This window comes from Haliotis rubra, unplaced genomic scaffold (assembly GCF_003918875.1).
Source record: "Haliotis rubra isolate DU_JTF1 unplaced genomic scaffold, ASM391887v1 Scf309, whole genome shotgun sequence".
Taxonomy (NCBI): Eukaryota; Metazoa; Mollusca; class Gastropoda; order Lepetellida; family Haliotidae; genus Haliotis; species Haliotis rubra.
The window spans coordinates 1,073,999-1,092,035 of record NW_025766979.1 but is presented as its reverse complement, the minus strand read 5'-3'; the positions used below and the strand labels follow the sequence as shown (position 1 = coordinate 1,092,035).

The following is an 18,037-nucleotide window of genomic DNA, read 5'->3' as shown; positions in this document are numbered from 1 at the left end:
CTAAATGTAAACACTGATGTGCACACACTGCAATGTGGGTTTACACAGTGAGCCCCAGTTTTACATTTATACATCCAAAATGCAAAAAATTGATGTCATTAAACATGTACACTTTCATATACATAAATAAAACGACTATCATGGACTCACGGTAGATTACCAGTAGTACCTATTATCTTGTTTATACACATATTTCAGATTTCTTGAATTTTCTAGAACGTGTAACATGTAAACAACACTTGAAAGTTAAAACAACGGACATCACGCCATGCCAAGCTCTCTCTGACCTTTGGCCGGAGGGCTGACATGGTATCTAGATTGGATAGATTTGTGTGTCTTGAAATGTGAAAATTCTACTTGTTACTTAGGGGCTGAAACATACACGTGTCCAGGGTTAGTGTTGATGGTGTACCCTTTGTCCACCATTTTTAACATATTACTAAAACCAAGTCGAAGAACATCCACAGTCGGAAGGGTAGTACTGCAGGACCAATCAGCCATTACAGCTTAAATATAGGGTTGGTTGTTTTAACTTCTTTTGAGTTGTATACAATGATAAAAGGGTAAAATTTAGGTAGACAATTTCTCTACATGTTTTTGAGTCGAAAAATACAGATAGAAAGTTATGGTTCATGAACATATGTCTGGATGTCTCGGATCAAGAGCTTTGACACGAGTCTGGACATTTGAATGTTTCAGCCCCTAATTGTCCTTGTCTGTTTTCTGATGAAGCAGTCTCTTGTATCTACTCTACGTTGCCATGGTTACTTCATTCAGTGGTTGTGACCAACGTGAAACTCCTTGTCTCCATGAACCTTCAGCATGTGCTCAGCGAACCTGGTAGAGGAAATACAGTGTCAGCACAATCTACAGACATCATCCTCACAAGTTTATCAACCCCTATACAAACACAGTCTCATACTCATATAGGGAAAGGCTTTGATATGACTGTCTTGATATAACTGTCTATTCAAGTTGTATACAATGGCGACCAAACTGAAGTACACGTAAAGATAAGGGTTAGAAATGATCTGCTGCAACTCATGCTTGTTCCAGCAGACGACAAATCAGAACAGGTGGTAAGACTCAGTGATTGGTTGATGCAAGTCATTGTATTCCAAATGTGTACACAAGGGGTGGAAATAACCCATTGCCCAATTCAATCAGTGTTTTTTCTGTCGGGCAAGCAAATTTGTACACTGTACCAGTGTCCAGTTGACTTTCCAATGTTAATTATGTTGTTTATTTGCAAAAAATCAGAACAAAACGGTCGGTATAGTGGAAAAATTATCAGGGCAAGTGACATTACAACACTGTGAGTACACTAGATAGTTTAAAGTTATTTCCATCCCTGGTACATTAATGCATAAATTCAATCAAATTCTGATCCACATTATTTACAGACTGTGTACAAGCGGGGAACATTTCACTGTGGCATTAAACAACCATGCAGAAACGTTCTGTTGTACATTGAACTGGGTATGATGCAGTACAAGCTGCATACAATAACTACAGCTGTAACACCATTGCAGAAAATCTAAAATGCTTCCAAATATGACAATATACTTGCACATTTAACAGAAATAATTTGACTGGAATTGTAGCAGTGAACTGATGGTGTATTGATGTATTGATAATGAAGGCTACACTGAAGGTAATGACTCAGACACAATCTGGTATCAAGTTGGGTGACTTACTTGTCATGGCAGTCTGATGGTGTATTGATGTATTGATAATGAAGGTTACACTGAAGGTAATGACTCAGACACAATATGGTATCAAGCTGGATGACTTACTTGTCATGGCAGTCCACGGCCAGGTCCCGCTTGCAGGACTCGGTGTGAGCGACCTTGTACAGGGCCTGGAACAGGAGAAACATGGTCTCAAGGTTTCAAAAATACAGGGTTTTCAAAAGCAGAATTGGAGCCGTGTTTCAAATAAGCTTGTGGAAGGTGGAATTTGTGTCAGAACGATAGTTTAAAATTCATTTGGCTCCTTGAGACATGGTTTAAAAAACTCAGGGTGGTAAAAAACAGAATTGGAGCCGTGTTTGAAATAAGCACCTACTCAGAGGCTCATTGCAGGAGGATTTTGTGTCAGAGTGATTCAAATTTATTTGACTCCTTATGGTCTGCAGTAAATGAATCAATTATATTTGTCAGGTTATTTGTCACAGAAGCTGCAGTTTTCCTACATGAAGAGTTTAGTGAAGGCCTTCAGTTTCAGTCTGCAGGTCCCAATGGCTGCCTGGTAACTGTCAAACACTGCAGTGGCAGGTGGGACACAACATTATATGGACATGGTGAGAGATGGTTCTGAATAGGAGTAGAGAGGCAGTATTGAGTGAGTGAGCGAGTTATTTTAGGTTTACACCACGTTTAGCAATTTTCCAGCAATATCACGGCGAGGGATACCAGAAATGGGCTTCACACATTGTACCCATGTGGGGAATCAAACCAGGGTCTTCAGCGTGACGAGCAAGCGGTTTAACCACAAGGCTACCCCACCACCCCAGAGGCAGTATTGAAGTGATTCATAGGATGAGAGACAGTGATGGGAATGGAGTAAAAGAGACAGAGTAGTGGTATTTGGAGAGAGGATGAAAGATCAAGGTCAAGGTCACACATACCAGGAAGACGAGGCAGTGCAGCATCAGCGTGTAGAAAAACGCGAAGGTGCGTGCCACCTTGTTCCCCATGATGAAGCGTCCCTGGAATCAAATTCATAAATTTAGTTTTTCAAGGTATGCAGCTATATAACAATGATCTAGTGGGTGAGTGAGTCTGGTTTTATGCCACTTTAAACATTATTCCAGTTGCATCATGGCATGTCAGTTTATGGGTTGGTTGGTTTCTTGATTAACGCCGCACTCAGCTATATTCCAGCTATATATCCAGCTGTAAATAATCGAGTCTGGACCAGACAATCCAATGATCTACTGCATGAGCATCAATCTACGCAATTAGGTGAGTGAGCGAGTGAGTGAGTTAATATTTATCATCACATCGGCAATATTTCAGCCATATCGTGACAAGAACAGTTTATAATTATATCTACGCAATTAGGATACGATGACATGTGTCAACCAAGTCAGTGAGCCTGACCACGCGATCCCGCTAGTCACCTTTTACGACAAGCATGGGTTACTGAAGACCAATTCTAACTAATGTTATCTTCACTGGTTATGCCATAACAGTATTCCAGCTGTATCATGGCATAGCAACTTGACATGGGAGGACAGCATGTACTGATGAAGGTTTCAGACATTTATCACTTCAGTGAAACCCATGGACACAGACATGGTGCTGACAAACCTAAACACATCATGGAAAGAGCAGTGTGCGAAATAGCCATTGGCCAGCTAGCCCGTGGCTGGTAAAATTACAGTCAGGGGAGTAAATCTCCACAGTCACTGGCCCGACTGGCTAGTGAATTTTCATGGGGTCATTTTTAATATATATCCCTTTCTCCAACTTGTTAACTTATAATACACTTTTAAATCATGCAAGATTATGGCCTGATAAAAATGTTCATCATATTAGCAGCTTAATGTTGAAACCCATGTCTTCATTTAAATTTCGGGCTAGTGAATAATTTTATGGGCTAGTAACTTTCAGGCATAGCTTGCCCGAATAATGTAATTTTTAGAGTAAAATTGATATTTTATACTTATCCTGACTCATGCTCTTTTGCTTTTGTCTTCTTCTTCTTGCTAACATAGTGGAACACTTGTATCTCCTTATTTGAAGCTCCCTTCAAAATAAAATCACTAATTGGTACTCACCACGAAGTTGCTCCCTTTGTCTCCCCTGATGGAAAGGTGTCGCCACCCTCTGGCCATGTGCTCCACTCTCTCCTGATTTAGCGAGCCCAACACTTGAATTTACAGGGAAATCCAAAGTGTTATGTGGGGAGGATGGGAGGGTTAATTTCATGAGTCAGGATAAGTATAAAATATCAATTTTACTCTAAAAATTACATATTTTTCCTTATCCTGACTCATGCTCTTTGTTTGTAGCATCCTAACGGAACGGAGGTGGGTAACAGAATACTTTGGATTTATAATTAGTGATTTTGTATAGATATACTGTAAATATCCCACACGGAACTTCATGAAGGCTTAGATTTAGGATGTTTCCTGTATAAAGAAAACCATAGGTTATATAAAGCCATTAAAGGGGAATTACATTATGAATATATTGAACAATACATATAAATTATATATATATATATAGGTGACTCTGATAGAGGCACTGAAATTGACTATACTGAAAGTATATGCTTAAGGTTGAATACTTAAGCTGAACATATATACATAGCCCTAAAACTCCGTAGAGTTATAAGCTAGATGAGTATGTATAAAATACATATTAATCTTGTGAGGATAATATTTTAACGCCTCTACGCAGGGACTGTCAGTTGCTGAGCGAGGACCAGTGGTCCGAAATGGTGAATGCCAGAGACATCTTCTGTAGTGATGTCTCTTAGGTAGTGATTAGCAAATACCATGTTAGATTTCCAATAGCATCCTTCCATAATCGTGGTTCAAGGAACAGTTACCGTAGGGCGAGGGTAGAGGCCAGTGCCCTGATCTCATGTGGATTTGATGCTGTTGGTGGGTCCAAGCCTGCTGCCTTGTAGGCACGGAGAATGACAGTCCTTATCCAAATAGATATTGTGGTCCGTGACACTTCTGTTTGATTCAGAGGCTTATAAGGGGATGAATAAACGCTTGAGAAATCTTCTCCTTTGTTTTGGATCGTCAGAATAAACTTTGAGCTCTTACCGGACACAGTGATAGGTCTTGTGTATCTTGTGATCCGAGAATAGAGGATAGCCGGATGTGGAATAATCTGTCTGGTTGACCTGGCAGTTGATTTTTGCGATGAAATCCCATCTTAACCGGAGGTGCGCTTGTGTTATGATTGTCATCAAACTGTATCCTCTCGTAATCCAGAGCGTGAATTTCAGACATTCTTGCTGCTGTGGCTAGCGATAGCAGAAACAGTGTTTTCTGTGAGAGAAATTCAAAGTTTGTCGATTCCAAAGGTTCATAGACCTCACTCGTGAGGTGTTGTAACACTACATTCAGATCCCAAGCTGGGCGTGGAACTTCCGCTTTGGTCCTCCAATCGAAAGCTCAGAGTAAGGCCAGTAACTCTGGAGATCTTGTCAATTTGACACCCGTTCTCATGGTGATTACAGAACTAAGCGCGGCAAGATATGTTGATATCGTTGAACCTTTTAAATGTTTGTTTTGGCGTAGGTAACACAAATAGTCTGCCACTTGAGGTTGTGAAGCCCTCTTGCTGTAAACCCTTTCTTTGTTGCATAATTTTCGAAACTGTGCCACTTGTCGTCGTACAAGTTACGAGTTGAGTAACGTAAGGCAAGCGTGACTGCTTTTGCCGCCCTGGCAGAATATCCTCTTGTTTAAACACATTTGTATACAGTCCATACGCAGTAGTTGGAACATTGCTGGGTTTCGCACTTGTTTGGTGTGAGGATGAATTAACAGGTTTGCGCGCTTGGGTAGCTCCAGTGTTGGTTGACCGATTTCTTGAATTAGTATGGGAAACCACGTTCTGGCCGGCCAGTAGGGCGCGACCAAAGTGAGTTGTAGGCTCTGTGTTTGTCTGATTTTCTGTAATACTTGAGGTATTATTGCTGGCGGCGGAAACGCTGCGACGCATTGAGGCCTTCCCATGATAGACTTAGAGCGCCCGCTGCCCAAGCTTGGGGGTCTGGGACTGGTGACACGTAATGTCGGTAGCTGATTGTTGAATCGCGCGGGCTTAATAGGTCTATTAGCGGCGCCCTAATTGCTTGATTATCTGTGCAAAATTTCCTGTTGATCATCCACTCTGTCGGTGATGGTAGATGAGGCCGAGAGAGCGCCTGCTAGTATATTTCTGGCTCCGGAATGTGCACTGCTCTGACATGTAGATTTAGATCTTGTATTAAATCAACAGTTGAAAGCTTAGGTTCAAAAGGTTCATCGATCTCGCTGAGCCTTGCTTGTTTATGTAGAACGCCACTGTCGAATTGTCTGTATGGATCATTAGGCCGCGATTTTGTAGAAATGTGCTCCAAATGTAGAATGGCGCTGATTACAGCTTTCATTTCTAGACTGTTTATATGGAGTTTGCATTCTTGCTGATTCCATAACCCTGATATCGCGGTGGTTGGTGAGATGAGCTCCCCAACCTTGGAGTGACGCTGGCCTACATACAGATGGGTTTTGTATTCCTGCTCTGCTAAACAAATCCCTTCGCAGACATTCGATTTCTTGGTCCACCATAGTAGATGCGGTCTGAGATGTTTCGTAGACTGAATGGTTGTACATCGCTGAGATGTGCGCTGATGAGGACCTGTAGGGGACGAACTGTAATCTGCCTGTGACAGTCATGTCTTGGGCTGATGTGAGAAGACCTAGTAGGCTCTGCCATTGTCGCAGTGGTAACGGAGAGAGTAGAGCTGGTGGAATGGTCTGCTGTATCTTGAGCCAACGGTCTTCTGGTACCATAATACGGTTGCGATTTGTGATGAATCGAATACCTAGGAACTGCAGGTCTTGGCGATGGTACTAGGTCCGACTTATGTAAGTTTACTAACCAACCTAGTTGTGTTAGTAGCTTTATGATGTAATTTAACTGTAGTTTGAGACGCAGTGGATCTTGATCTACTTGTATCCCGTCGTCGAGGTAAAACGACTGGCGAGCCCTTGACGATGTAGAAATTTGATAATCGGTTTCGTTATCCTCGTGGAATAGCCAGGGGCTGATGATATTCAATGGGAGTACTTTCCACTGGTAATGTAGCCCTTCTAGAGTAAATCGTAGGTATTTCCTGGAATCGGGATGAATGGGGATGCAGGTAGGCATCCTGTAGATCTATGCTGCCCATGTAGTCCATAGGACTAATCATCTGGCTTAACTGAGGTAAATGTATCATGCTAAACTTCGTGGTTTGCGAGATAGTTCTTGCTGAAAAAGCTCATGTTGTAGATGAGTCTGTATTTCTCCGCGGAGTTTTTCTTGGGAACTAGGAAAACTGGGGAGTAGAAACCTGGTTCGACGCTTGTTTGATCTATTACTTCTATGGCCTGTTTGGATAGGAGTGATGAAACAGCCTCTTATCTTTGGTAGTTGTTGCGCTTTGTAAATCGAACTTGGGGGTTTGATTGTCAGCGGAGGCTTGGCCTGTAGAGGGATACTTAAACTGCGGTTGAAGAATGTTGGAGACGTAAGGGTCTTGCAATATTCCCCAGTTTTCCCAGTGTAGTTGGAGGCGCCCACCCACTTGAGCTGGCTGTACTGGAACGGCTGGGGTGGAAGACTCCAGTCGCTCCAACCTGTGTTTCAGCTGCCTATAATTGCGGAACCTCTGGGTGTCCTGCCTCTTCCTGATCCTCCTCTATAGTTGCCATATGGGCTTAATTTAAAAGAATCTTTACCTCTAGAGCTGGCTATCTTCCTGTCTCTTGCTCTTTGTAGGCCCGTGAACTTAGATCTGCCTGAGTATCTTTGTGAAGTCTGACTAATGACGCTGGCTAGTGTGTCCATCGATCTAATCATAAGGACTTCCCTGGAATCCTTAGAGACTTCCTTGGCGACTTTGTCGATTTCTCCGCCAAAGATGGATGTTGTCGATTCACGGGCTGTATAAAGTGGGCTGTAAAGTTCTCCCCCAATTACAGGAGGCGCAGGAGGCCTTGACGACGAAGCTAAGGTCAGTGCTGCTGAAACAGATGTAAGATGATCCGCTAAAAACTGCTGATCTTTCTTTGCATAAGTAAGGCAGAATAAATCATTCTATCATCTTCCGCCGTGGAATCCCCGAATCTAGTAATAAGAGTCTCATTGATCGCCCTAGATCTATTTAACCCAAAGAACATACGCCTCGGCCATGGTTTCTATATGAGCCAACCTATGCATCATCCATCTTGTAAATCTTGTTCTTTACATCGCTGATGATCTTATAGTTCTCATCGATGTCCTGGGCCTTGTAGAAGGAGTCCATGTTATGCGTGGAGAACTTCTTGGCTTGAAAGTTGGGCAGATGTGGTATCTGAACTTTCGTGAGCTTCTGGAAAGCTGCATCTAGATTCTGTGGCACTGCCGCAATCGGGTCGATCGGGGTAGAGTGATTGCATCTGATCATCTTCCTTCATCAAATACGCCTGGCGCTTGTATTGCCACTTTTAGATGGTGATGTGAGATCTAGGTTATTGACCATCCAATACCGTGATTCTGCATCAGAAAATATGATTCCTCCATCATCCTCAAACCATCATCATTAACAAATTGTAGATGCTCTTCGACTGGCGCGGTAGCTGTCTGTATATCTGATGAGGTTTGTGGCGCATCTAGTTGACTTGTGCCGCTTCTATGTGGAGATCTGACGGGTGATCGCCTGGTGATGAACGGCGGAGATCGCCTATGGATGATCTTCTCGAGACTTGTGAGGTGAATGTTGATAGCTTCGCAAGCTCTTCGCAGTCCCTCGATGTTCTTCTAGATGATGAGGATCTGAATCATATGTCCTTCGCTAATGCCTTCGCTAAGCTTCATTTGCGCCCGTCCGGGGATCGATGATATGACCTTCGCAAGGCCTCCGCGGATGTCTGATGGTCTGAGTCCATATCTAGAGATGAAATCGAAGATGGTGATGATCTCTCCCGCCGCTAAGGCCTTCGAAGGCTGTACATCTAGGTCCTTCGGCCAAGGTGGTGCGGACTTCCTTCGCTAAGGTGACATCGCCTTGGCTGCTACGCTGCTGACGGGGTGCCTCTGGGTGTTGTTCACGCTGGAGCCTTCGCGGCGGGTTTCGACTTTCGCTTTGCGCAGTTTGTAGTGGTCCTCCATGATGTTCATAAACTGCCGATCATGTCTTCTGGGATGATTCAGACGAAGTCGCCGGGCGCCTTTTCTGCGATGGGGTTCACATCAATGACGCCTGACGCCGGGTGTAGAGGCATCAGGCTGCATGGTGATCTCTGCAGAAGTCACAGTCGCTGACACCGGGTCGCTTCTTCTGCCGTAAGTCGGGATGATTATCGGCTGATCATCGAGAGGCCCAATTCTGCTGCTGGAACGATCTCGCTGAGAAAGTTCTTGCTGTCTTCGAGATTTCCCTTTGGAAGTCTGGCGCTGCCCTGGGTGTCCTCAATCTGCTTGAGACGACGATGAGGCCCTCTTAGACTTGGTCTGCAATGACGGATGTCTGGGGAGGCCGGTCGCTTCTTCGAGGTAACGGACTGCGCCCCACGCCTCTGCCGCAGGGGTCTCTAGCAGAACACCAGACGGAGAGGGTCGATCGCTAGCAGCTGACTGGATGGAATATCTGGACTCTCTGCCATGTTTTGCCCTTTGTTTGCATGGATCTATCTGCAGCACGCCTTAAGACGCAAAGATGATATTTATTAAATGCAGAATGAGATAAATTAATGCAGTAACTGCAACGGAATTAAACGCACACGGGCGAGAACAACTAGGGCATATTACATGTGGATCGGAGGCAGAAAACGTAATCTACAAATCGCACAGATTTTCATCAACGTAAAGTTAGCTGAACAATCACTAATACACGGAATAAACAGTAGAAATACGATAATTAATCAATACAAATAGTAAAGGATACTAGCTATACCTCTATAGTAACCTATGAGAGGTAAAACTAAGAGATTATCAAAGGATATGGTGTGTAAGGAGACACAAGGCGCCTCACATCCTGCTCACTGGGCTTAAGAAGGAGAGAGTGAAGCACATGGCCAGAGGGTGGCTTACACCCTTCCGCCAGGGGAGACAAAGGGAGCAACTCGTACCGTGGTGAGTACCAATTAGTGATTTTATTTTGAAGGAGCTTCAAATAAGGAGATACAAGTGTTCCACTATGTTCGCAAGAAGAAGAAGACAAGCAAAAGAGCATGAGTCAGGATAAGGAAAAATACTACTAAACATGAGATTGTGAGTGAGTTTAGTTTTATGCAAATGGATGGGTTGGTTCTGACATTGAAACAGTGGTACTCACACTAGTTGGGTAACTCTGCAGGAAGCCGGATCTTCTCATACAGCTTGACATTGTCTGATCGCATTGTCAATCTCATTCTGGAGCAGACTGACCTGCTGCTGCTGGCTCAGGGTTTGCTGTTTGTCAATCTCACATCAACTCTGGAGCAGACTTGACCTGCAGCCTTCAAGGATAATCTTCTGCAAGATAACTCTGATGGCAGCTGGCTCAGGGATAACTCTGATGGCAACCTTGATAACTCTGATGGCAGCCTTCAGATAAAGGCAGCCTGAGGGCAATGAACATCCACATCAACTCTGATGGCAGCCTTCAGGATAACTCTGATGGCAGCCTTCAGGATAATTCTGGCAGCCTTCAAGTAACTCTGATAACTCTGATGGGCAACCTGATGGCAGGATAACTCTGATGGCAGCCTTCAGGATAACTCTGATGGCAGCCTTCAAGGATAACTCTGATGGCAACCTTCAGGATAACTCTGATGGCAGGCAACCTTCATGGATAACTCTGATGGCAGCCTTCAAGGATAACTCTGATGGCAGCCTTCAGGATAACTCTGATGGCAACCTTCAGGGATAACTCTGATGGCAGCCTTCAGGGATAACTCTGGCAGCCCATGATATCAGGATAACTCTGATGGCAACCTTCAGGATAACTCTGATGGCAGCCTTCAAGATAACTCTGATGGCAACCTTCAAGATAACTCTGATGGCAGCCTTCAAGGATAACTCTGATGGCAGCCTTCAGGATAACTCTGATGGCAACCTTCAGGATAACTCTGATGGCAGCCTTCAAGATAACTCTGATGGCAGCCTTCAAGATAACTCTGATGGCAACCTTCAGGATAACTCTGATGGCAGCCTTCTGGATAACTCTGATGGCAGCGTTATGTCCCAAAGGAAATATTTGTTCAGTTTGCGTGAGGTTTACTATGGGAGACCTGATAATAGAAGCATTCTTTCATGGTCAAAAAGGGTATGCTTTAAGGCCGCTTTCAGCAATATTCCAGGATTATCACCGCAAGGGATACAAGAAATAAGTCTCACACATAGTACCCATGTGGGGAATCGAACCAGGTCTTAAGCATGTTGAGCAAACACTTTAACCAAAAGACTACCCCATTGCCCCTGCAGTGTAACATGACTTGATAACCAGAAAGACTGACTGAGTTTAGTTTGAACTACGCCGCCCATTGCCCCTGAACAAGTAAAGTGTATACATGACTTGATACACTGTTTCAGAAGGAGCAATGATGTAACAACTACCATGGAGTGGTCATTACTTGTTATTGAGCTAAATCATCAGACAATCTAAGACACACACAGTTGGTTGGTCAACTCACGGCTTCCAGTTCCTGAGCCCGGATTCGGTACCGCTCTCGCTGACTCTGGACGATAGGCAGCAGGGAGCCAGCGGCAGACTGGGAGCCATCTGTTGTTGTTCCTGAGACATCAAACACTGATATTACCATCTACACAAATAATAACTCCTGGCGAGGTCATTTGCAAAAACAAAGACCCTTGCACCTGATGCCAGAGTTAATCTTGTCCAGACCATGACGCTTTCTAGCAATTGTTTGATTAGTTGGGTTGTTGTTTAACGCCACACTCAGCAATATTCCAGCTACATGTCAGCAGTCTGTAAATATTTGAGTCTGGACCAGACAATCTAGTGATCAACAGCATGAGCATCGATCTACGCAATTGGGATACGATGACATGTGTCAACCAAGCCAGTGAGCCTGACCACCCGAACCAGTTAGTCACCTCTTACAACAAGCATGGGTTGCTGAACACCAATTCTATCCCAGATCTTCACAGGTTTCTAGCAGAGGAAGTCAACAGAGATCAATAGAAGATATATAGGACTCATCCTGACAAGTTTATCTACACCTATACAAACACTCAATCAGATGATCACATAGGAAAAGGCTGGCATTATAACCAGGAGGACTGTATATCAGTTAATTCAAATGGAACCATCAAACAGCCAGTACTATCAGTTAACATCAAGATGTTCGGAAGGGATTAGCTGTTGTGTACCTGGTGGGATGACATCTTTCATGACCTCTGCCATGACCTCAGTCCCTGGGTCCGTGTGTTGGGATGGTCCTGGTTCTCCCTGGAAACAGACAATGTGAAATATTCAACAGAAGACACTCACTCATGCACTTTGGGCCATCTTAGTCCAGGATGGTTCAACATTGATCCGGACTCGACTGGTAACCAGGCAACGTAAACTATGCAACATAGAGGGATCATTCCTTCACTCCATCTTGGTCACTGGGTTCTTAAATGACATTACTTGAAATCTCATGGAACCTGATACATGACATGATGGGACATTTCTCTGGGACATCCACTGAGTATGACTTAAAAGAACAACTTTACCACAACATCATGGAAGTCCATGGAACAGTGAGGAGAAGTCATGTCATAGGGACATTAAGCACATGGGAGGATGTTACCTCAGCATCTGAGACTGGACAAGATGCTAAATGAGGGGATATTACCCTGGCATCTCCCTTAAAGATGAACATGAGGGAGAAAGTATTTCATGGGGATGGTACCTCAGTATCTCCCTGGAATATTTATGGAGATGATGGGGACATTACTTCCATGCAACAAGGAGGACAAGGAATTTCACTGAGCAATGGGGACGATGGAGACATTACCTCTGCATCTCCACTGAACAAGGACAAGGTATTTTACTGGGACAATGGAGACATTACCTCCGCATCTCCATGGAACATGGACAAGGTATTTTACTGGGACAATGGAGACATTACCTCTGCATCTCCACGGAACATGGACAAGATATTTTACTGGGACAATGGAGACATTACCTCTGCATCTCCACGGGACATAGAGGTCCAGGTATTTTACTGGGACAATGGAGACATTACCTCTGCATCTCCACGGAACATGGAGGTCCAGGTATTTTACTGAGATGACAGGGACATTACCTCTGCATCTCCACGGAACATGGAGGTCCAGGTATTTTACTGAGATGACAGGGACATTACCTCTGCATCTCCACGGAACATGGAGGTCCAGGTATTTTACTGAGATGACAGGGACATTACCTCTGCATCTCCACGGAACATTGAGGTCAAGGTATTTTACTGAGATGACAGGGACATTACCTCTGCATCTCCACGGAACATGGAGGACAGGGCGTTGACACTGCGGAGGTCCTCCTCCAGCTGGGTGATGAGGAACTTCTGTTCCTGGACCGTCCCGGCCGCCTCCATGTACACCACCTGGAGCTTGCTGAGCTGATCTGTGGCAGGAGAAGAGGCAAATCACATCTCTACACTGGACCCAAACACGCACATTTCTTACAAGTTTACAGGTTCCTGACTCCAAATGTAACTAGTGGAGAATAATTGAAACATTTAGATCTTTTTTTTATCCATGCTGTGTCTGTTAATTTTAATTTTAACAATAAGAGTTGTAGTATATGTGATGACGTAATTCTGTAACTTGTTTCAACAAATCTCTTAGTTGTATTTCACATTTACTCATTTTATAAGACTGAGAAAACTTGTAAGAGATATCCTACCCCAAAGCTGTTTTTAAATTAAAATTTTGACAAAAATCTGTCACCACAGTCACAGACAAGGAGCCATATTTCTAAGAAGAAACCAAATACTCAGAGATCGTGTAAAGGAGAACAACCAAATAACCAATGAAACAAAGGTGACACCGTGAACACATGAGTGACTTCACTAGGTAAACTAACACACACGAGATCAACCTTTTGGTTGGATGAATAGACACCTTGATCTAATCCTTGGCCAGTTGATGAGGGCTGGAAGAGATAATATAATTGAGAAGTTCTCCCTTGTACTGAGGATAATATGGTCACTGTTCACGTCCACTTGCACAGGGTTGAAAGACGACATTTGTCTTTTCTTGGAAAATATCATGATTCACCGGTATCTTAAAAACAGTTCTTGTTAGTTGTGATATTTTGTCATATGCGTCATATGTGCACATATCACTTTGTTTCTGTATTTTGTCGTCTGTGACGTTAGTAACAATTGAACGTGACGTCAGTGAAGAGGGCTGTCACACTTGCTTTCAGTGTTTTACTACAGACATATACATGAATAAAATGGATAATACAGAAATTATTACATTCGAGCAAGTGTGTCATATGATATGATACACTTTCCCCTTGTATTTCATGAGAATATGGTATTTATATAGCACCTTCCCACTGTATTTCATGAGAATATGGTATTTGTATAGCACTTTCCCATTGTATTGCATCAGAATATGGTATTTGTATAGCGCACTTTCCCCTTCAATTTCATGAAATTATGGTATTTGCATAGCACACTTTCCCCTTGTATTTCATGAGAATATGGTATTTATATAGCACCTTCACACTGTATTTCATGAGAATATGGTATTTATATAGCACTTTCCCCTTGTATTTCATGAGAATATGGTATTTGTATAGCACACTTCCCCCTTGTATTTAGTGAGAATATGGTATTTATATAGCACCTTCCCACTGTATTTCATGAGAATATGGTATTTGTATAGCACTTTCCCATTGTATTGCATCAGAATATGGTATTTGCATAGCACACTTTCCCATTGTATTTCATTAGAATATGGTATTTGTATAGCACTTTCCCACTGTATTTCATGAAAATATGGTATTGTATAGCGCACTTTCCCCTTGTATTTCATGAAATTATGGTATTTGTATAGTGCACTTTCCCCTTGTATTTCATGAGAATATGGTATTTATATAGCACTTTCACACTGTATTTCATGAGAATATGGTATTTGTATAGCACTTTCCCACTGTATTTTATGAGATTATGGTATTTGTGTAGCACTTTCCCATTGTATTTCATGAGAATATGGTATTTATATAGCACCTTCCCACTGTATTTCATGAGAATATGGTATTTGTATGGCACTTTCCCATTGTATTGCATCAGAATATGGTATTTGCATAGCACACTTTCCCATTGTATTTCATTAGAATATGGCATTTGCATAGCACTTTCCCAATGTATTTCATGAAAATATGCTATTTGTATAGCGCACTTTCCCCTTCAATTTCATGGAATTATGGTATTTGCATAGCACACTTTCCCCTTGTATTTCATGAGAATATGGTATTTATATAGCACCTTCACACTGTATTTCATGAGAATATGGTATTTATATAGCACTTTCCCATTGTATTTCATGAGAATATGGTATTTGTATAGCACACTTCCCCCTTGTATTTCATGAGAATATGGTATTTATATAGCACCTTCCCACTGTATTTCATGAGAATATGGTATTTGTATAGCACTTTCCCATTGTATTGCATCAGAATATGGTATTTGTATAGCACTTTCCCACTGTATTTCATGAAAATATGGTATTTGTATAGTGCACTTTCCCCTTCAATTTCATGAAATTATGGTATTTGTATAGAGCACTTTCCCCTTGTATTTCATGAGAATATGGTATTTGTATAGCACTTTCACCTTGTATTTCATGAGAATATGGTATTTGTATAGCACTTTCCCACTTATTTCATGAGAATATGGTATTTGTGTAGCACTTTCCCATTGTATTTCGTGAGAATATGGTATTTATATAGCACCTTCCCACTGTATTTCATGAGAATATGGCATTTGTATAGCACTTTCCCATTGTATTGCATCAGAATATGGTATTTACATAGCAAACTTTCCCCTTGTATTTCATTAGAATATGGTATTTGTATAGCACTTTCCCACTGTATTTCATGAAAATATGGTATTTGTATAGAGCACTTTCCCCTTGTATTTCATGAAAATATGGTATTTGTATAGCACTTTCCCACTGTATTTCATGAGAATATGGTATTTGTATAGCACTTTCACCTTGTATTTCATGAGAATATGGTATTTGTATAGCACTTTCCCACTGTATTTCATGAGAATATGGTATTTGTGTAGCACTTTCCCATTGTATTTCTTGAGAATATGGTATTTGTATAGCACTTTCCCACTGTATTTCATGAAAATATGGTATTTGTATAGAGCACTTTCCCCTTGTATTTCATGAAATTATGGTATTTGTATAGCACTTTCCCTTGTATTTCATGAGAATATGGTATTTGTATAGCACTTTCACCTTGTATTTCATGAGAATATGGTATTTGTATAGCACTTTCCCACTGTATTTCATGAGAATATGGTATTTGTATAGCACTTTCCCACTGTATTTCATGAGAATATGGTATTTGTATAGCACTTTCACCTTGTATTTCATGAAAATATGGTATTTATATAGCACCTTCCCACTGTATTTCATGAGAATATGGCATTTGTATAGCACTTTCCAATTGTATTGCATCAGAATATGGTATTTACATAGCAAACTTTCCCCTTGTATTTCATTAGAATATGGTATTTGTATAGCACTTTCCCACTGTATTTCATGAAAATATGGTATTTGTATAGCACACTTCCCCTTGTATTTCATGAGAATATGATATTTGTATGGGTCACTTTCCTCATGTATGTCAAGAATATTTTAAAAAGTGCGTCTTGAGTTTTGATTTGAATCCAGAGAGAGTAGGGAATATATATGCATTGTATTGCACACTTTCCCATTGTATTCCATGATAAAGTAATGTTTGTATTGCACAGTTTCCTCTTGTATTTCATGATAATGTCATATTTGTATAGCACTTTCCCTTGCCCTTGTATTTCATGAGCATATGGTTTTTGTGTAGCACACTTTCCCCTTGCATTTCATGAGAATATATTTGTATAGCTCACTTTCCTCTTGTATTTCATGAGAAAGTGGTTTTTGTAATACACGCTTTCCCCTTGTATTTCATGAGAATATGGTATTTGTATTGCACACTTTCCCCAACATATTTCAGGAAGTGATATTTGTATTGCACACTTTCTCCTTTTACTTCATGAGAAAGTGATGTTTGTATTGCAAACTTTCCCACTGTACAAATAAAAGAAAGCAATATTTTGGATTATGCACGTTTTCCCCTGTATTTTGTCCAAAGCTCATAGTGATCTATATATTTGTCCTAAGCGACACTTGTAATGTGCACTTGTCCCCTAGTTTGATGTAAGGCAGTATTGATATTACACACTTTCCCTTGTATTTTGTCATCAGGAGAATGCTTGTATAGAGGCCAACTTTCCTTGTACTTGAAGGAAAATTATGATACTTGAATCTGACCCTTTCCCCAAGTAGGCTGATACGAGAAAATATTTTGCTCATATTTTCCTCATGTTAAGATAGTTGTGTTATAAAGTGTAATGCACTCTTTCCTTTGAATAATTTTGACTGAAAAATGAGGTATGGACATGGACTTTCTAGTGTATGGTCAATACAACAAGTGTAGAAGTGAGCACAGCTCACATACCCCCGCTTCACACTTTGGGACATGGAAATGACTGATATTGATATATATAATGTGACATGGATCAGCAGCTCACAAGACTTTCTCCTTGACTCTACTAAACTTTATATACATGTTAGATAATAGTTTTGCCATGTACTGATTACAGTAATAATTTATGGAAACATTATTTTTTTTTTTTTTTCCGTGGAAACCTGACAAACAATTGAACTTGACTGTCTCATGTTGCACACAATGAAGTGGACCTGGATGAAGATTGTTATTTTTTAGCACATGGCATATCTGTGGGTCATGATTAACTTGTGTATTAAGTTTGGTGAACCTAGCATGTATAGTTTCGATGATATGCTGTGGCCAGGTAACCATCAAACACATTTTGCACCAAGTCATGTTTCCATGGAAACAACAACAAAACAAATTCTGAAAAAAATTTAAAATAGCAAAAGGCACATCAATGGGTAATGATTAACATGTGTGTGAAGTTTGGTGAACCTAGCATGTAAACTTTAAGAGATATGCTCCGGACAAAACCATCAAACACATTTGGCACTAAGTCTTGTTTCCATGGAAACAGCAAGAAAACAAAATTCAGAAAAAACTTCGTAGCAGG

General features: G+C 41.5%; 1 protein-coding gene and 1 long non-coding RNA gene across 2 annotated transcripts; both read right to left on the bottom strand.

The window, feature by feature from the left end:
• Positions 1-526: 526 nt before the first annotated feature.
• LOC124283063 lies at positions 527-2,730 on the bottom strand. Its single transcript, XR_006900294.1, has 3 exons — positions 2,630-2,730; positions 1,797-1,861; positions 527-837 (listed from the first exon to the last, which is right to left on the bottom strand). It is a non-coding gene; the product is annotated as an uncharacterized LOC124283063 (long non-coding RNA).
• A 7,254-nt stretch (positions 2,731-9,984) lies between these two features.
• LOC124283029 (protein CASP-like) lies at positions 9,985-12,956 on the bottom strand. Its single transcript, XM_046719041.1, is given in 6 exon segments — positions 9,985-10,056; positions 10,058-10,097; positions 10,099-10,148; positions 11,372-11,472; positions 12,072-12,150; positions 12,935-12,956. Coding segments are annotated over 6 exon segments (363 nt in total). The 5' UTR covers position 12,956.
• Between the last annotated feature and the right edge of the window lie 5,081 nt (positions 12,957-18,037).